We start from the raw sequence: 21,911 nt of genomic DNA, 5'->3' as shown, positions 1-21,911 counted from the left end.
TGTTTTGCAGATTCTTATATGCTAACACAATACATATATATCAGTTGAACTACAAGTGTGCTCTGCTGTATATGTACTGCAGACATTATTTTCATTAAAATTATGTTCCATTAAAATAGAATAGGTGCAGGAACAGCTTTCAGAGGTGAATTGTATTCAAAGATACAAATGTTGTTTTAAAAAAAAATAGTTTGAATACAAAAACCGACCCTTGCAGATTCAGTTGGCCCTAATGAAAAGACTGATTAATTTGGCAAGGGGCATATCGTGAGGTTGTCTGTGAAAATATAAAAATCAGAACACCATGGTGACTCGGGGAGTTAGAGGCAGTCAAGGAAAAGATGAAAGTATATCAAACGTTCCTGGCAAGTCAGCATATGGGCAAAATTCGAAGAATTTTCTTCTGGAAATTTCTTCTGTCAATATCCTTAAGAAATCTTAAGGATATTGACAGAAGAAAGCTGAAATACTTTGATCATTGAAGGAATGGAAGGAGAAATTCTCAAAACAGTAATAGAAGGTAAAGTTCCTGGGAAAAGAGGAAGGTTAGCCCCTTGATGAGATGGATGTATGGGTTCTTGGAGTGACTGATCTTCAGAGACTAGAAGTCTCCAGAAAAGCATACAACAGGACCACTTGGTGAGGACTGGTGTGGCACATCATTGGGCAGTTGAGTGACCATACAGCATCAGATGATATTCAATGGGTGGATGAGTAATTACTTTGAAACATTGCTAAATGGAACAAGCAATGACAGCATGGTAATAGAAAACACTCAAGACAAATTTATTTGAAGTACATATCAGTATTTTAAGTAAATGAATGATATAATCACGTAATCACAAGAAAGATATTTATTTAACCAAATATTTCGGTCTGGAAATAGCAGACCATCGTCGGTGGTATTACAAGAACAGTTTAAAAAAAAAAAATATACAAGCTAGAATACTAACAATAGATCGTTGAAATTAGAACATGCCGCGTGATGTTATATCACTAAGTATGAAACGAAATATTTTGAAGTAGAAACATGATTGAATTTGCTATAAAAAAAAAAAAAAAAAAAAAAAAAAAAAAAAATTAATGAGTAATCTTGATTAGGCTTTCCCAGATTTTTGATATAGATATGCAGTCATTACGATTCAGGTTGGGATGATGGAGCAAGGCCTCCACGCTTTCCTTGAACAAACGTTCGAACCTATAACGGGATCTATGTAAGAGGCGCGTTTTGGACCAAAGGATGCTGTGGTCAGTTTCAATCCCGTGTTGAGCCAAACCAGACTTTTCAGGTTTATTGTGAAGAATGGATGATTGATGTTCTTGGATTCTTTTTTCAAGAGAACGTCCAGTCTGTCCAAAGTAAGAGAGATCACAGTTGCAAGGAATTTGATAAACTCCAGGAAGAGATAAAGTTGAGCGTTTGTCTTTAGGAGAAGGAAAATGAGAAGACAATTTGTTAATAGGAGAATACGTAGCTGTTAAATCATATTTCTTCAAAATTCTTGCGATAGGTTCTGAAATACCGGAGATATAAGGAATAGGTACTCGACGTATTGAATCTTTGTTGTTTTGTGGAGGATTATAAGATGTAAGAAGACGTTGAATACTTTTTTCAGAAAAGCCATTGAGTTTCATGTGTTGCTGGATAGTAGAAAGTTCTTTCTGTAGATAATCAAAAGTAGAACAATTAGTTTTGGCTCTTTTGATGAGACATTTTATAATTCCTGTTTTTTGACATGGATGTATTTTAAGTAAAAAAGCCATTAGAAACCTGAAATGTGGAAAGGCATCTGGAGTAGATGATATTTGACCATAATTCAGAAGGCATGGTCAGAGAGACAGATTTCAGATTATTGAAGTAGGGTCTTATAGTATCCATCTATGAAAAAAAGGAAAAAAAATAAAACTGATTGTGAGAATTACAGAGGAATTTTCTACTGGCTGTTCTGTTTTTTTTATGCCAACACACCTGAGAAAAGGCTAAGAAAATTGTGAAAGAGAAACTTGGTCAACAAGCTGGGTTCAGGCCATATAGAGGTTGTCAAGATCAGAATTTCACTTTAAGGCATATAGATGAGAAATCATGGGAATATAACATGGATCTGTATTTAAGTTTTGTAGGTGTGGAAAAGGCATATGCGACAATTTGCCAAGAAAAAATAGTTGTTCAAAATGCTTCAGTTATATGGTGTAAATGAGACATTATATAAAGCAATATGTAGTCTATATATATGAGTAAGTTAGCAGTTAGAATCGAAGTAGATACAAGATGGTTTAACGTTTAATCAGGTGTGAGATGTGGGTGCACATTACATCCACTGTTATTCATCATCTATATAGATCACGTTATGGAGGAAAATGACATTAAACATGATATCCAAATTAGAGAATAAGCTCTTTATTTCATACAGATGATGTTATACTCCGAAATAAATCCAGTCTAAGTAAATTGAAATAAATTTGATACTGAAAATAGCAATAAAAGGATAATGAAAATAGGCTGAAACATGAAAGTGTCCTGCATCCTTAATGAAGATATATGGAGCAAGTAAATCATTTAGCTATTTAGGCACAATTTTTAATGAATTTGGCAAATTAAATATCGAAATAGACAAAATTAGCACAGCTGGTTTGGTAGGAAGTGAAATGAATAAATTTATTTGGAATAAGAGAAATTAGCCAAAACACTAAACTAGCTATATACAAGATAATGTTCAGACCAAATTTAACTTATTGTTCTGAGATCTAGTTAGAAAAAGCAGATTTGATCAAAGACTGGAGGTCACAGATATTCTGGGAAAGAATAGGCATGAACAAATGTCATCATATCAGAGACTAGGATATATTAGGGGTGAACTCGATATTGTTATTATTGAGGATCATGTGACCACAATTAACCTCAGGTATTATAGTCACGTAATTGGAATGGGTGAGTAAAGGTTAGCAAAACATTTTTTGCCAGGATGGTAGGAAAAAAGGCCCACAGGAAGACCAAGATCTTGGTAGATTGATAAAGTAAGAAATGCCTTAGAAGACAAATATAAATCTGGAGTCTCGACAGATAAGTTGGAGGAAAATTATTAATTTGTACTTAGTACTACTTAGAAAGTTTACATCATTATTATCGTAATATCCTGTATACCCTTCCACCACCTTAAGGGTACATATCAGGAATTTGATGATGATAATGCTAATGAAAGAACATAACAAATATAATTGTAATTCTTGATATTACATTTTATCAGAGTCTAGTAATAGGAAATATGGCGCTGGATGGTAAGAGACCCCCAGGCCTGAAGGCATCCAACATGCAACTGGGGAAGAACAGAAGGTTTCCACAAGTAGAACTAGTTTTTATGATGTGTCGAGGTCAAACCCAGAAGGAAGCTTGGTCACAGATGTTGCTGGTTGGAAAAGGGAGGCTCCCTGTTTCACAAGAAACCACAGGATTGGAACTTGGAATGTTAGAAGTATGAACCAAGGTAAGCTAGAAATAATAAACATGGAAATGGAGTGCAAGAAGCTGGATATATTAGGAATAAGTGAACTTAGATGGACAGGAATGGGCCATTTTCAGTCTGGGGACTATATGGTGTATTACTCAGGACATGAGACAAGTCGTAAAAATGGAGTATCTTTCTTACCCAGGAAAAAGATGGCTAGGTATGTATTAGGTTATAATACAGTGAGTGACAGAATCATTTCTCTTAGAGTGAGTGGACATCCAATGAATATGACCATCATTCAGGGTTATGTACCCACTACAGAGGCACTAGAAGAAGACATTGAAGAATTTTATGGCAAGTTACAAGAAGTGATAGATGCAACACCAAAGCAAGATTTATGGCTACCTATCGGAGATTAGAATGCAAAAGTGGGAGAGACTGAGGAACAAGGAATAACAGGTTGTTTTGGTTTAGGTATTTAACACTGCAGGGAAGAGACTAGTTGAGTTTTATGCAGAGAATTTTTTGTTTGTTGCTAACACCTGCTTTAAACATCACAAAAAAATTGTACACTTGGATATCACCTGATGGACAATACAGAAATCAAATTGTCTATATACTTGGACAAAGAAGATGGAGAAGTGCAATTCAGTCTGTCAAGACTTTTCCAGGTGCAGACTGTGGAACAGACCATGAGTTATTAGTGGCTACAATACATATGAAATTACGGAAACTGAAACCAACACAAATGTCAATCAGATATGATCTTGGAAACATACCAGCTGAATATAATATTAGTATACAGAACAGATTCAACACATTCAATTTGTGTGAAAGAGAACCAGATGAACTGTGGGAAGAGATTAAAGATATAATTAAAACAGAAACAAAGAAGAATATTCCAACAGTTTGTAAGAAGAAAAAGAAGTTCAAATGGCTGTCAGAAGATGCCATCAGAACTGCTCAGGAAAGGAGGAAAATGGAGGCTACAGGAAATTTGCAGGAAGTATGGCATTTGAATGAAGAGTTTAATGACAAGCCAGAAGAGACAAGAAAAAATACTTGAATCAGAAATGCCAACAAATAGAAGACCAAAACAAGAAAGGTAAAACAAGAGATCTTTTCAAAAAGCTCAGAGAGCTATCAGGGAAGTTTAGTGACAATATTGAAAAGTAAATGCAAAGGATATCTTTCAGAAGCTGCAGACATCAAAGAAAGATGGAAATAGTATACAGAAGCCCTTTACAGAAAGGACTCCAAAATTACTGAGAAATTTGAAGAGCAGGATTATACACAGGAGCCAGTACCACTGGAGAGTGAAGTGAGGTGGGCACTGCAACAGCTATACAGTAAGAAAGCACCAGGAGGAGATGGAATACCTATTGAGCTGCTCAAAGCTCTGGAAGAAGAGGCAGTTAAAATTTTAACAGCTCTATGTCAGCGAATTTGGATCACACTAAATGGCTAAGGGAATGGGGGAAAAAATCAGTTTATACACCTTTATTGAAGAAAGGTGATGCAAGAGAGTGTGAAAATTACTATAGCACTGATTTCTCATGCAAGTAAAGTTTTACTTAAGATCATTCAGAAAAGACTGGAACCATTCATGAAGAGAGAAATGCCAGATGAACCGGCTTGGATTTCGAAAAGGCAGAGGGACGAGATCAAATCACTAGTGTGAGATGGATAATAGAAAGAGCACAGGAATATCAAAAGAATGTCTACCTTTGTTTCCTTGACTATAGCAAGGCTTTTTGACTCTGTAGATCATGTGAAACTGTGGAATGTGTTAAGAACAGTGGGAGTACCAGAGCATTTCATTATCCTTCTGAGGAATCTTTATTATGAACAAGAAGCTACTGTCCGAACAGATCTTGGAGAAACTATTTCTCTATAGGTAAAGGGGTGCGACAAAGATGTATTTTATCTCCGTGCCTGTTTAACTTGTACAGCGAATACATTTTAAGAATGGCATGGCTGGAGGAGTCTTCAATTGGAATTAAAATTGGTGGAAGAAATATTAATAATTTGAGGTATTGCTAGCAGAATGCAAAGAAGATTTGGAGGAACTATTATGAAAGTTAAAGAAGAAAGTGCTAAATATGGTCTTAAACTTAACCTCAAAAAGACAAAAGTTATGGCAACATGTGAACTTAATGATTTTGAAGTAGATGGGGAGAAAATGGAAGCAGTTAACAATTTTGTGCTCCTAGGATCCCGAATTGATAAAAATGGTTATTGTACTGAAGAAGTTAGAAGAAGATTATTACTTGAAAAGAAAGCAATGACAAATTTAAGCAAGATCTTTAACCAATTTCGCCGTCAATATGGATAAAATACATCAGCCCTCTACACTTCGTATCCATCACATATTTCAATGTAATATCAATGGTATTACAATTTTAGTATGCACTTCACATCCATGGTAACCTGGACGTATATATACGTCTTGGCCATTTGGGTGGTTAAAGATAAAGATATTAGCCTTGCAACAAAAATCAGAATCGTGAAAGCAATGGTATTCCCTGTGGTACTGTATGGATGTGAAAGTTGGACCCTGAGAAAGAGTGAAAGAAGGAAGATAGATGCATTTGAATTATGGGTTTGGAGACACTTACTAAGAATACCATGGACTGCAAAGCAAATCAAAAAATCGGTGATAGACAGAATAAAGCCAGATTGCTCCCTCAAAGCTATGATCATCAAACAAAAATTGTCATACTTTGGACATATTATGCAAGCAAATGACAGTCTGGAGAAGATGATGGTGCTTGCTAAAGTTGATGGAAACAGGAGAAGTGGAAGACCATAAATTAGATGGGTGGATGGAGTTAAAGAAGCAACTGGAATGTGCTTGGAAATGCTGAAAGATATGGCTAGGGACAGATCTGAATGGAGAATGTATGTTTGTAGAATCATTAGGAGTTGAAAACGACTCAATGGAAAACAACAACAACAATAGGGAACACTGAAGAAAAATATTGCAAATCATTTTGCTAATTAAAAAAAAGGGGGGTCATTCTTCAATCACTCTTAAACCTAAGATGCTTCACATATGAAAATCACTGCACTTCCACTGCAGTAGTGTTTATTTTTGTTTGCACATACAGCATACGACAATTTTGAAATTGTTGAGTCAAATTTTTGATTAATATTCATCAGAAATTACTTGGGTATCGTGAACAAAATTGAGCATGTCAAATGTTTGCCAATCTTTTTGGCTTATGTATTCCAGACATATAATTTTGTTTTGCCACTACAAATAACCAATTGAAATGACTTGATAGAATTTTAATAGAGATTGCAAATATTAAATTTCATGAAATGACATCTAGTCATTAGTGACTAGATGCCTACTGTTTATTCAAATTACTTTGCCAATAAAAATGGTTCAGTTAAAACCAAAACTGACCCATTGGATCATATTCTGGTATTGATCATAAATATCAGATATTATTAAATTCCAAGCCATGGTTGAGTTACTGCAATATATAATTTTGACACGTTTTGTCCCTTTGCATCCAAAGTAGTCTGATTGTAATTAATATTAAAATGGCTTGACAAACTTTTGGAATGACTTAATACTTAATTTGAAATAAAATTAACCAGTCCAGGAAAATTAACTATAGCAAACTGTGTGCTGTAAGAAACTGTGGTCTCTAATAATTTATTTTGATGACAGACAATCATAATTTTCCACTTGCTCATGCTGAAAAGCATATGAGCACATACCTTTTCTTCATTATTTTAAATTCCACGTCAGCAGTGTGCAATTCAGTGAAGTATATTATAATGCTCATCCTCCAGTGTGACCTAGTTCTTTTCATGAACTAATATATTTAATATTTATTAAATATATTAGTTCATGAACTCTTTATATTTAAGTAAACATTCATTTTACTTAAATATAAAGAGCCTATAGGCTTCCTTTTGGCGATATAAACATTATTCAAATTAAGGGGATATTAAATCCCACATTGTTTTAAAACCGAATAAGAAACTCAAAGATTGGAATCAGAGAGTTTTTCATGCCGAATATAGTAAACTATAAAAGTATCAGCAGTTACTAGCATGACTAATGCAAGTAGTCCTAGTACGTAGTACAATCTCAGGCAACTCGTTGCAAAGGTGGGGAAAGTTCTGATGGCTAATCTTGGTATTTTCCATAATGTAAAAACACATTAGGAAATGTGTTTTTAAATTATGGAAAATACCAAGATTAGCCATCAGAACTTTCCCCACCTTTGCAACGAGTTGCCCGAGATTGTACTACGTACTATGTAAAAACACATTTCCTAGGAAATGTGTTTTTACATTATGGAAAATACCAAGATTAGCTTTCAGAACTTTCCCCACCTTTGCAACGAGTTGCCTGAGATTGTACTACGTACTAGGACTACTTGCATTAGCTCACGCTAGTAACCGCCGATACTTTTATAGTTTACTATATTCGGCATGAAAAACTCTCTGATTCCAATCTTTGAGTTTCTTATTTGGTTTTAAAACAATGTGGGATTTAATATCCCCTTAATTTGAGTAAAAATTCATGATTCATTTCTAATGTAATTAATAGTATAAATATGAACTTTAAATATTTTTATTTATAAAAAAAATTAGAAAGTGTAAGGTGCAATAACAAGTTTCTGTTGGCTTCTAATGGTTCAAAAGACCTAAGTAGAAGTTTGACATACTATTAAGTGATACAAGTGGGAAAACACTTAATCAAAATGTGTTTCATTAAAGATCAAATTTTTGCCCATATATTATGGCCATTTTCAGTGTTCATTTATGGTTACAAAAGAACAGAATAAAACTGTTGTGTTGTAATAGTATATTACAAGCACAAAAAGAGCCTAATCTTATAGACCTAATCATCAATAAGAGCCTAATAATAACTCTAATGCATGCCATTAGAGTCCAAAGCATAAAAAGTAATTAGTGTGTATGCATTGGGGAAGAGAGGATTAACCAGAATAGTGAGATTATAGTAAATAGTAAAATTGTTTCCCAAAATTGAGAAATTTGAGTTTATTTAAATTTGGTTGATGAATAAGAACTTTGCAGCTCTAAAAAATGGCTTTTATGTATGTAGTGCTTCAGAAACTTTTCTCAGTGGACTTTGTGTCTGGGAGATATAGCATGATTCACAAGACCTAATTTGTCAGTCTTGCAACATATGTAATCTTGGTACTCTTCAAAGTTTAAAGAGTTAAATTAGTTAGGCTACACTTTGAGTGTAGCCTAACTAATCTACCAATGTGCCCATAATATGAATGACCACATGAGTATAGCATCCAAGTATACTGGGATTGGAAATGAAGGAAAAAGTTGATGTTTGATAGGGACAGCAGAAACATCAAACTTACAAATAGGATGGAAAGAAACTTGTAGATTTGCAGTGGTGTGTAGAAGCCTTGGAAAGCTTTTCAGATAAATCCTTGACATAGGAGAAACCCTAGAAATATATCCCCTGAGGAGAGCAAGGATGGGAATCATTGTTGCTTATCTTTGAAATGAAATCCAAATTTTCGCCATTAAGCTGAATGGATTTAAGCAGCAGCAACTCCTTTTGAAAAAAAACTTCAGTGGACATCAAGTGTGTATGTGTATGGTGAACCAAGATTTGGTTAGTCAGATATGTGGGAAAGATGATGATAGGATGTGTAAGGATAATAGCATCTAAGAAAGGAATGCTATTATTATAAAATGATTCTGCTTTCAGCTGCATTACCAGTGATCCTACTTAATCCCAGTAGTAGGATTGAGTAGGTTAAACAAGCTTTCATGGACTTCAATCTTGGACAAAGAAACAAACAAAAAATCTGTAATGCCAGAGTTCTTAGACTGTAGTAGTGGATTCTGTTCATCTTATGTACAAACCAGCTAATAATTTGTCTAGAACACTTTTAACCTACTGGCAATTCTCCTTATATTAAAAGATTCTTATGATTTCAGAAACAAAACATTTTGTACTTTTGAATTTATTCAACTTGAATATAGTTTCTTTTTAACAGATATAGAATTATTCAGAAAGATTTCCTTCTGATATTGTGAAATTATTTGAATTTGCTGTTAATACCAGTAATTTTTCATGTCAGAATAAACTTCATAAACAAATTGAAGGAACTGCAATCAGCTCTCCTATCCTTGTTAACTTAATTAGAGTGCTTTGAGCAGCATGCCTTTCCTGTTTGTCTTTCCATGTGATTTCACGGTGTGAATGACAGTTGCGCAATGTGGAATTCTTCCATGTCAGAATTAGATGTGTTCCTTCAGTGAATCTATCCAAGAATAAAATTCACTCTAAAAATAGAAACCAATAATAGCCTTCATTTTCTCAATGTTCTTATCCTACAGCAGTCTAATAGAAGTCTGCTGTTTGTCAATAGAAAGAAATACAGGAAGATATATAGATGCCACTTCCCATCATCTTTCTCAACATTTTGGTATTATCAGAACCTTGGTTCGTGATGCACATGCTTTATCTCACTGAAGTTTTTTTAATAGGAACTGCCACATATTAAATCTATATTCTTTCCTAATGGTTACAACTTAGATCTCATTTTTAAGATAATAAACATCTGTGGCATCAATCTTGATTTTCATCAAGTGGTCATTTCTAGGGTTTTTATTCATTATGTCAAGAATTTCATCTGAAATGTTCTCCAGGCTTCTGTATACTGCACATCTGCAAGTCTCCAACCATCCTTTGCAAGTTAGTGATGTTTCTGTTGTCTCCCAAAGATAGTGTTTTATCCCCATCCAGGAGTATATTGCATCCGCTGCTTGTGTGATCTTTTATATCATGATCAGACTAGTAGATTAGCTGGTGTACACTTAGAATTGCACCAAAATTACATTTGTTTTTGTGAGTTTTGACAGATCAAATCAAAAATATTTGTGAATCACCCTGTTTTCCAGACACAGGGTTCCATTGGAAAAAACATGAAAGCACTATATAAAACCCATTTTTAATAGAAAGATGGTATATTAAGAGCTGTAAGCCCTCTTATTCATCAATTTTTTCCGTGTGGTTAGCCTAGTGGCTATGCACTTCACAACCATATGCCTGGGGAATGAGTATCCTAGGTTCGATTCCCGTCGACGACGTGAGGAGCTTAAGGATCTTCCTCAGCCATAGCCAAGTTAGCCGTGGACAGAAGGGTTTTCCCCCAGTTTATCTGGGGTTTTTCATCTTGCAAGTAGGCCCTTGAACACACATGGATACTGTCAGAAATACTTAAGACGATCCCTTCAGCCATAGGTCTGAATTGTCAGCTATGCCGGTCCCGAGCCCAGATAAAAATAGGGGTGATTAAGGTGGTGCTGTACCTCCCCGTAAAAGGGGCTCACAGCTGTTGAATCACCATACAAAATGAATGAATAAGCTGAATTTTAATAAGAATGACTGCTTCAACCTTTTCCACTTTTCAAAAGTAATGCTTGTGCTTGGAGTGAGAGTGGCCTAGAAACAAGCATATCTACTTCTTGTTCCTTTATCCTTCTGTTAGTTTAATATATAATGGTGTATTATCAAAGTTGAACTTTGTGTTATTGCATATACAGCAGACAACTCTTGTATAATTTTGTTGATGCATGAAAATGTTGGTGCTATTGAAATTCACTGTTGATTTCCAGGTTTTTATGGTGAAGCATTTGCAGATGTGAGCACTTTTTTTTATGTCATTTGGCATAAAGAGAACAAGAAACTGCAATTGCCAAGTTGACATAGGCATATTGTGGAGTGAGTAGTCAAAAACTGCATCTGATGATTTTCTTAACAGAACACTAAGATAAGTTAGAATATAGAAGTTGAACATTGGACTAGCAGAGTCGACCAAAATTGTACTAAATATTGTGTGCATATTGGAAGCCATATCAGCTGATTACCGAAATGACACATGCAAAAGGGAAGACTGTGTTTTTCTTCTCTCTCCTTCTCTTGTTTCCCCCCCCCCCCCCTTCCCTTCTCCTATCTACACAATTGTGCCTGGGGACAAAGTGGATCCATCATTATGATCCTAAAAATGAAAATTCAATCTGTGGAATGTTGCTACCTTAATTCATTGAGGACCAAAATGTTCACAACTCAACTTTTCATCAGAAAGGTGTATGGAAACTAGTTTTGGCCAGCAGAGTATCTTTCACCAGTTCTTTAAGGATGAAGATTTCACTATCTGAAGACCTTGAGAAAGTTGCAAAAATGAAATCGTGTTTATGCTAGAAACAGTCATTGCTTTTTTTACAACATTGGAGATGGATTCGACAGATTGGTTTATCTATAAAATCCAAACTTGGCTCCATTGGTCTGGTTAATTCCAAAATTTGAAGACATATTAAGGATGTTCATTTTGTAATGATGAACAAGTTAAACCAGAGGTTGGAAAATTGTTCCAAAAACAACATGAAGTATTTTAGGATGATGGATTTGAAGAATTTGCTACACAGTTTAGAAAGTCTATTGAAAGGTTGATTATGGTGGGGAATAGTACATGAAAAATAGACCTCAAACTATTCCATATTCATCTGACCCGGCCCTTTTATGTGGAACCTGTTATAATGGAGGCATTACTTTTATTTTCCTCATATAATTCTGCTCACTACCCCCATCCACCAGCAGTTTTTTTTAACTTTGGACTCTAATGGTAATCGAGATTGAATTGTACTTATGTTTGTAACATCTCATTGTAATACATTGTTTGAAAGTGTAATTTTGTTCTCTTTTAACTGCATATGTATGTTAAAAATTGGGCATGAGACAACACATTCTGTGTTTAATAAAAACTTTTACATGTTTTTCTGTATTTATTATTCATTAATGAGTGCATATAATTAAAAAACAAAGAAAATAAATCAAAGAGAAGATCCATGAGAAAATTGTGATTACTATGTTGGCCATTCTTTCATAAGTGATATGTTAAATAAGTCAGGGGGGGGGGGGGCTGTGACAGGATAGTATTATTGATATTTGAGTTTTTCAAAAAAAAGCAAAATCAGCACTAATAAAAAAAAGTTATTTTACAAGTCTAATTTACTTAAGAAAGAAATCTAAAAAAAAGAAATCTAAATCTTTAAAAAGTAATCTAAATAAAGTAATTATGACTGCTATATTACACATCTGCTTCTGTTACCAGTGATATTTTTATTAATGGGATTTGTTAATGCTAATATGAACTACTATGATCTGTGTATGTCTCTAAAATTCTAGGGCACTTTGCAACATTGCAGCAAGTTGAAATGTGGCATGCTTATAGAGGATATACTGAACACCACAGGGGAAAGATTCAAAATTTCAAAATGATGCAACCAGTATGCTCCAGAATTGGTGAAATTGGTAAAAATCATTGGATCAACTTGCAATCTTTTTTGTTTGAAAAAAAAAAAAAATAAATAAAATAAAATCTGGAATTGAGCCAAAAATATAATCAATTGACAAAATTTCAATGACCTATAAATTCTTTTTTTTTTTAATATATATATATATATATATATATATATACTGTATATAGTTTGAAATTGTTAGCAAGTACATAAATTGTGGTATTTATTTTGATAAAATTATGGAGACTACTACCGAGTTGAAAATAATTGCTTGAATTTATCAAATATGAAGGTCTAAATGTTCGAAACTATCTGAAGTATACACCTATATATACAGAGACAAGCTAGCTATAGATAAATTTTAGTAGTTGCAGTAAGTGCTGAAATGAATATAGTATCTAAATGAGATGTGTTATGTATAATTATCTTGAAACTATTTATGATGTGTATATTGAAGAAATATCTTAAGATATTTGGATATCCAAAGGAATCACCCCTATTTGTATTCCTAGATAACATGAAAAATTTCTTTAAAAGGAAGCACACTCAGAAATTCATAGGAAAAAAAAATCTCTTGAGCAGTGGTGCTATAAAGAATATAGCAAAGAGTAAAATATGATAATCTATTTCTTAATACTCAAGCTTGATATTTCCAAATTGTTGGATTTAAAATAAAAAAAAAAGTAATAAGATTTCTCTCTGTAGATATTAGAGAAAGTAGAAGTATCACTGTAATGCAAAATTACTATTATAATGTATAAGCCTAATAAAGGTTTCTAACTTAAAATAGTATTAATTACAAATCTCTGGAGTGTTAAGAACTCATCATTGGAGGTCTCACTAACCACCCACATTTATCACGTTTAAACTTTGCACTTCTAGCATTCACAACACCACTCACTCACTATATAAAAAATGCAATCCTTATTTCCCTCTCCAAATTGCTACGTAACTCCCAGTGACTGTGCTCTAATTCTTTCCCTGTGTTTCCTAGTGTGCAATCCCTTCTATGTTTATGTGTAAAATTCCATCACCAACTTATGTATTCATGAAAATTCTTCAGTTTACATTTTCCCATATAACTAACATTCCAGAGCCCTGATAATTCCTTAATTACTCATTTATGGATTCTCTAAAGAAGTTCCTCATTACAACATAATGTAAGAGACTAAATTTGCATGTATAGTCTAGATATTATACAGTCGAAGTATTATACATTAGTGCAACCATCTCATGTGCCACTTAGTCTTCACAATCACAGTGCACTCTTGGAACTTCAGGTCTCTGTCAGCTGTTACTCAGATCCCAAATCCATATTTCTTCAGAGATGATTTGATTCACTCTGAGTCCATTCTTCCTACACTATCCCTTCATTCAAGTTTCTTTATGCTCTGGGTAACCTGTCTCTCGATTCTGACTGCTCCTGGTTTCTTGTTCCTCTCTCTCTCTCATGCTTGCTTTATTCTTCTCAGCATATCTTGTCTTGCTTAGTAGTGATCACTTCAAATGGCCAGCACCAAACTCAGTTAAATGCAGCCTATCTTTTTTCTTAAACCATTCCAGCACCTCATTCAAATTTGTTTCTATACATTCACAAATCAACTTCTTTTGCCTCACACAGATCAGCCACTATTCTGTTCATCATCATTGCTCTCCTTCTCAACTTACTAGTGCTGTGTGTGTGTGCAGCAATTAACTATTTCTCCATCCCTTATTATCCTTCACTTGCAACTACCACTACATTTTCTCATCATTCTCTTTTTCTCACCTTCTAGAGTAATTTGTGGCAACAACTACTATGAACTCTGATGTTCATTCATTTCTTCCATTTGGTTATCTTAATGATTGAATCTTTATACTGTGTCTCTCATCATCCTTGGACATCTTCACCCCATTCACATTAGTCCTGTCTTCAATACCCAGTTTCATTCTCTACCTTCAGTTTCACTAACTCTTATCTTCTAATCTGTACTCATTACTATTTCTACCATTTTCATTCTTGTTTGTTTGCTCTTGACTGTATTGTTCTTTCTCAATAACAATGACCTTTTATTTAGGTTTGCACATAATTTGAAGTCTATCTACTGATGGTGTTAGCTGTTCTCATACAGAGGTAGAAAACGTGGAGAATTAGTTTTTCATATCTCAAAATAGACAAAACACCCCAGAAGAACACATGCAAGTAACAGACATAATGCGCTGCCTTCATCACCTTAGAGCCTGACTGGTTGACAGTGATTAGTGTATCTGCTCTCCAACCAAGGGGCTGTGGGTTCAAATCCTACCAAAGGCATGGATGTTTGATTGTCCTACTAACCAGTTACCATATGTACTGCTGTGACCTGTGTCCTGGTGCAGTATTACCTTTGATATCTTTGTGCCATTAAAAATAAAAAAAAATCATTGCCTTAGTGTTACTTTGACAAAACATTCCCAACTCACATTGTTCTTTTCTTCAAACTTTACTCTGTCATTACATTTCTCATGCATTCTAATAATCTCATTCTTTACATCACACAACTTATTTCCACTGAAATTCTTTGTGCCTCAACTTTGGCATATAGGTACCATTGGAAGGATTCTAACTACTAAAAATAGTACACTATATAAATATAGCGTACAACACCTGGATAGTATAATTGACAACACTTCCATTCCCTGTTGTAACTTCATAAAAATTATACTATATCCTAATTTATCATTATTCTTCATCTTTAAATTAGTTGGAGGTTTTTATTCTGAATTTAAGAGAAATACCGGGTAATCTCACAACCAAATATTACCAAAAATTAGCACATAAGTGGAAGGGATAATGTGAGCATAACCCGAAAACTATTTTTGAAAGATAAAAATGAAAAGTATTCCCCCAAAATAGTCACATTATTTATGGATTTACATAAGATAAATTCATAAATACAGAGAATTGGATGCATTATTATACTTGTGTAATATTCAACCCAAGTTAATTTTTAGGAAAGGTTATGTTATTCAAGAGCTTCCAACAAATTAAAAAAAACCTTGCTTTAAATTCTAGTAAGCAATATTGGAAAGGTTATATCGTGACTGTAAAAATGCTGAGAAGTTAAGAAGTGAATTATCTTCTGCATTTATTAGCAATATAAAGATTATGACTTAACTATTTGACTCTAGAATTATTAAAAACATATCTAAAACAAGATTCAAAATCTGTATGTACTTATATTATGGATGTACTAAGAAACAAATTGAGTTTTTCTCTGCATTTGTTTTGGTAATCAGGTCACCATCACAGTTGTTAATTAAATGAATGCTCCTATTTACAGTAACATTTAGAAAATGAAATATTTAAAAAAACATTCACAAAGATGTAGTTAAGATCTGCACTGAAGGAGATAGCAGTAGAAAAGCTCTAAATAGAATTAGAGATGCCACACAGACTATAAGACATGCTCTTTGGATCAAAGAAAATTATATATGCATTAGTGAACACAAGACTAATCTATGATACTGCACTTTGGGCATTAATATAGAAAAATAAAATTTTAGCTCTGGCAATGATTACCTAAATGTAATTGTGAAATTTCATTACAGCAGCTTATTAGAAATGTCAAAATTATAAGAATGATAATATAATGCACAGACAGAATTTCAAGTAAGAGATTCCTGTGGTATGGACAAATACCGTGGGAATATGGACAAATGTGGTATGGAAAAGTGAATAGGTGAAAAATCTTATCGAAAGGATGGCCAAAGAATAAATGAATTAGATATTATTAAGATAATGAAAAGGAAGGGGAAATTTTAGATATTTGGGAGAAAGAGATTAAGTCAAAATAGTGAAGTTTGGCATTTAACATAACTGCTTATATAAAGCATTGCATGCTCATTCTATTACGCTATGTAATTGAATAGCACAAATTTGCCTGTTTTCAAATGCCCACTGTAAATTATGCAAATTTTAATATGATATGGTAGTATATACTGTTTGACTGAATAGTGTTTTTTTTTTTTTTTTTTTTTGTTGTTCTATTAGATTAAGGGTGGCAGTGTCTCTTCTTAAGCCAAAGGGCTGTAAAAGTTAGGACTCTTTTTACAAGAATCATTTTGGTCAAAATTTAGCTTGCTATAACTAAAAGTTGAATATTCTCATTGTGAGACAGAGTTATTCAACAAGATATATCCTGTTGAACACGAAGCATTAAATTCAATTGGTGAATTCAAATAATGTAAGAAACAGACTTATTTCAGCCAAATTTGAAATAAGTTTGTTTCATTATTAATGGAGCCCTGAGAAGTTCACTCTAATTGTAGTAAAATAGAGAGGAGGAGCTCTTCCTATGATGATAAAATTTGTTGGTTACATCTTTCAGTTAGTTTTGACTAAATTTAGAATCTTGCCATTTCTTATAGTATATGTTCTCATGAGACATAATAAGAAGGTGGTTTAAGGAGTTTATCCTTCACGCCTGTACAGGTCACTTGTTCAACTGATTTTGACCAAATTTAGATATGACTGTTTCTAGTATTTTTTAAAATCCTTGGAAAAATTCAGCAGTTGGACTATAATGAAGGGGTGTGTTACTTTGTAAGTTGCACCATTAAACCATATTTTCATCAAATTTGAACATAATTCTTTTGTTGTTAAAGGTCACCTGAGAAATTTGGCCAAACTGAGCAAAAAAAGAAAGAAGTGAGTTATTTCTGCCCAGATAACTGTATGCTTTATTCAACTTTTGACAACTTTATTTAGTATATGGTCATTACTTATGTTGTTTAAGGTCTGAGAATTTCCACACAACTGGACTGAACTTGAAGATGGAATTGTAAATGAGAGAAAAGAAAGTAAAATGCCAAACTGCAGTCAATCTCCAGCTTCCTGAGCACTTGGCTCACTTTTTTTATGTAAGATGTTTTTTGGGAGATGCTGTACTACTGAGGTCATACTCTATACTTACTTGTGACATATGTATGGTATATGAGTCTTCGTTAAGACTTGATTCTCTTCTGTTATGGATTCTCTGTTGTACTGTTCTGGATATTTGTCATGTAAATTCATCTTTAATATTATATTTTATAAATGTTAAAAATCTGTTTGATTAGCATTGTTATTGTAAACATTCTGAAAATATATTGCTCTATGAAAAATGTGAATATGAAAATTATTTTGCATTTACAAAGAAGGTTTATTTATAATGTGATGAAAGCTACTTTTCATGTCAAAGTTTGTCACATAATTGACATTATTAATGATATTTTACATGACATAGTTATTTCTTACATTTATGAATTCTCTATATGCCTGTTTTTTGTTCACTATAGGCACCCCACCAACTACAGTTACACAAAGCATCAGCAGTCCTCTTCCATCCACGGCTGTAACTGTATCAAGTCCATCTGTAATAGGGATTGCAGAACATTCTCAGCCCACAACTCCACAACCACTTCAGCAACAAGGGAGAGGTCCTGGTGCACCACAACCACCCCCACCACCACCTATTATGGATGAAGGTAGTCAAGCATCAAATGCTTCAGCTTCTTCATCACTACCAGAGGAACGTGTTGAAACTCCCAAACCCAATAATAAGCCTACTATGTCTCATCCTCCAACTCCCAATACCCTACCATCTCCAGGAGCAGCATCTATGTCATCTTTCCATGATGACTTTGATAGTGTTTCTGTTTCCAGTCCTAGTTGGCCTCGTACCCCTGCAAGTCCCGTAAGTTTAATTTTAAATAAGTATTATTTATATTAGATCATCTGCTTCCATTTTTATATCTACAACTGCAAAATCATATCATGTATCAACAATATTACAAATCATGTAATGCCATGGAATGTTCAGAATCTCTAGACAAGCTGTTGATCTTTGAAGAGAACAGAATTATTATGCACACATCCTCAGCAGCTTCCCATATGTTGATTTTTCTTTAATTGTATATGTAATACAGTCAGACTGGGTTGTATCGAGCATGGAAATAATGAGATTATGGCGGTAATGAACGAAAAAAGCCATAATGATTTTAATTTACACATATTGTCATACAATTGCTCACTTTATAATGAGCTTACTACATGGATATACTATACAAATTTTGATAACTGTGCAAACATTCCTAATTTGCTGGGGTAGTTCTTGGAATAACAAAAATGAAAGGAGTGACTTAGCTTTTATGACCACCTGCATTGGATTATGTGCCAATTTATAACCTAATCTTGTCGTGGCTAACCCTCGCCACCTATCCAATGTATAGTTTCCAACCCTCCTCCCTCACGTAACCAAAACACTGGTGTGACTGTAAAATTGGTTAAAAAAAATTAACCCTTCCATCGGGGACATATCTCCAAAAAGAAAATGTCACAGTTACGAAAAAGTCAAAATTATTTGCACATTAGAACATGGTGTGAAAAATGTTCTTTGTCCTCTTAAACAGTATCGACACTGTGGAACAATAAAGATGTTTACATGTTGGCACTGGAAAACAAACTTCGATGAAGCATTTCCTCAGTGGTTCACTACACAAACTACTCAAACAAATTGTTTAGCAAAAAAATTTGCTAAACAATCCAACATAACGATGTTATGTTGGTTTTTAAAAAGAATAATTGAAATTGTTTATTATTAATTATTAGTTTTTAATTACTGTTTTAGTATTAAGTGTATGGTTTTAAAATTATATACAAATAAATTGCATTTAATATTAAGTCTATTGTAGTTTATACAAGCATATTCATACAAATGATATCTAGATGTATGTAATTATATAATTTTTTCTCTCTAATACTTCTTTTGTTTTTTTAATCTGTTTTTTTTTTTATTGAGAAACTAAAATAAATAGGAGGTAGAGTTAACTCATCACAGTATAATTAGGAAATTATATTGCTCCTGAGATGATTGATATTTCATTGCATAATATTTTCCAGAAATATGATATAATAAATAATTATCCCAGATATTAGCATGAAATGTTTAAGGTCGGTTGAAGTGTGCTTTTCATTTAATTATTATTTTTTTTTTTTTACATTAAAAAAAAATTTGGTAAAGACTTCTTCATGGAGCATTTTGAACAATGTATTTTTGATGATATTTCACCTAAACCTACACACTGCTACAGATATGTGGTTTTTTTTTTTTTTTTCTTCTCTCAATTTGGAATGGCTCTTCCTCTACAGTATAGCAGTTTCTTTCTAAATTAAATGCTCTTCATCCCAGAATCCAGTTCACCTTAGAGAAGTAAATAAACAATTAGTCTTTTTTTGATCTAATTCTTCTCCAACCAGATGGTAGCCTACATTTTTCAGTTTTTTGGAAAGAAGACTCATACTTTGGCCATTATATCCATGCTGAATTTCATCACTATCCTAGTCAAAAGGCTGGAACTATTAATACTTTAGTACATCATGCCCTTTCTTTATGTTCTTCAGATAAACTTTTACAGAAAGAATTATGCCATATTAATTTCCTTTTTTATCTAATAGTTTTAAGAATTCTTTCATCAAAAAGCTTCTAAGAGTTATGGAATCTCTACGTCTTCAAATACAGAAGAAATAACTGATATTCCTATCTCTTATGTGCATAGCAAAAGTTTTAAAACCACTGCATATTTTTGTTGCCTTTTGCCCCCATCAGAAAAATCTCAACCTTTCTCACTTCTCCTAAGGACAAGCTTTTACCTCTCAATTATTCAGGCATCTACCAAATTCCTTTTATTTGTTTAGAAGAACAAGTCTTATATTAGATACCATGAGCCTTAACAGTCTGGACTTGCAGAACATGCTATGAACATTAAACATAGTTCATTGGAAAAAGTTGTTTCCTTACAGAACGTCTTTATAAACGTCTTACTAACTTAAAAGTATCCAATGGTCTACATCTATTCCCATGGTGGGAGATAGGAAAGATTAACAGATTTAAAAAGTACTAACTTTATTTTGTCTATATATATGTTTACATATATATCTATTTTTAAATAAGTTAGGAAATTATGGACTTTTTTTTTTTTTTAGTTATCTTGCATTAGCTACTCTAGTAGCGCTTTTTAGAATTGTCTATTATTGTTTAATTGCCATTCTCTGATCATGTACTGATGATGCCTATGAATGACAGAAATTCTACATTAATGAATTTTTTATGAAACAAACCATTCTTTCCACATGTCCAATCCATCTCATTCTGCTGGCTCTTATTTTATCAAATAAAAATGAGAATCTGTAGAGTTCATATAGTTCATGATTATGTTGTGTTCTCCATTTACCTGTTATCTCTTATAGGTACAAAGAATTTTTTAGGATTTTATGTCCAAATATCTGAAAAGCTTTTGCATCCTGGTCTGTTATGTCCCAGTTTTCTGCTCCAGATTTGGTCACCTAGTTTTCATTGGGAAACACTACAGAAGATCCAATGATGAATGACCAAAGTGATATCAGGACTCTGTAGTATTGGTTAAGAAGAATGCTTGAGGGAATGTGGATTACAAAGATTGGTGGATAGGAAGAAAAGAGGAGATATAGAGACGTTCAAGTTAGTTTAGTTAAGGGATTTTATCAGATTAATACAAAAGGATTATAAAAAAGAGTGGATGTTAAGATGGGAAGAACGAGAGGCCATCCGTGGAAGTTGTAAAAAGATGTGGTGAAGGAGGGTATGAGGAGAAGATTTTTTGCATGGACAGTCATTGGTGAATGGAATGCATTGCCAGACTGCATTGTGAACACAGGCAGGGTAAATAACTTCAAAGCTCATTATGATCGTCATGTTGCTGGTTGAGTGGGCCTCCCACGATGAGTGTTGACTCCATGGGGGGGGGGGGTACTATCATCATCAAATTCCTTACATGTACCATCAAGGGGTGTACAGGATATGATAGTACTACGTGAAAAATTTACATCATTACTAACTTCCTATCTACAATTTCCCTTCAATTCAATCTGTTACCTGTCAAGACTCCAACATTATCAGATCTTATATTTCTATCTTCTAAGGCACTTTTTTTGCTAATCTTTCTTCTTCCATTCTGTTTAAGTGACCATACCATCTGAGATTAGCTCTGCTAACACATTCCTGGATGCTAATAACGTCGAATTCTTTCCTAATATCCTCATTTTTAATATGATATTGCCATTGATGTCATCTGTTCACGTCTCTAATCTTTCTCAGAACTCTCATA

At 33.6% G+C, this 21,911-nt stretch overlaps 1 protein-coding gene across 5 annotated transcripts in view; it reads left to right on the top strand.

Moving 5' to 3' along the window:
* osa (trithorax group protein osa) overlaps nucleotides 1-21,911 on the top strand; it is a 561,898-nt gene that overhangs the window by 396,051 nt on the left and 143,936 nt on the right. For all 5 annotated transcript variants that reach the window (XM_090409351.1, XM_090409350.1, XM_090409349.1 and 2 more), the window contains one exon: nucleotides 18,066-18,463. In XM_090409351.1, coding sequence (XP_090265477.1) covers nucleotides 18,066-18,463 — 398 coding nt within the window. The remainder of the gene's footprint in view (nucleotides 1-18,065; nucleotides 18,464-21,911) is intronic.

This window comes from Typopeltis vanoorti, chromosome 19 (assembly GCF_054136105.1).
Source record: "Typopeltis vanoorti isolate ZY-2024b chromosome 19, IOZ_Tvanoo_1.0, whole genome shotgun sequence".
NCBI lineage: Eukaryota > Metazoa > Arthropoda > Arachnida > Uropygi > Thelyphonidae > Typopeltis > Typopeltis vanoorti.
This window is presented reverse-complemented; position numbering and strand designations above follow the sequence as displayed.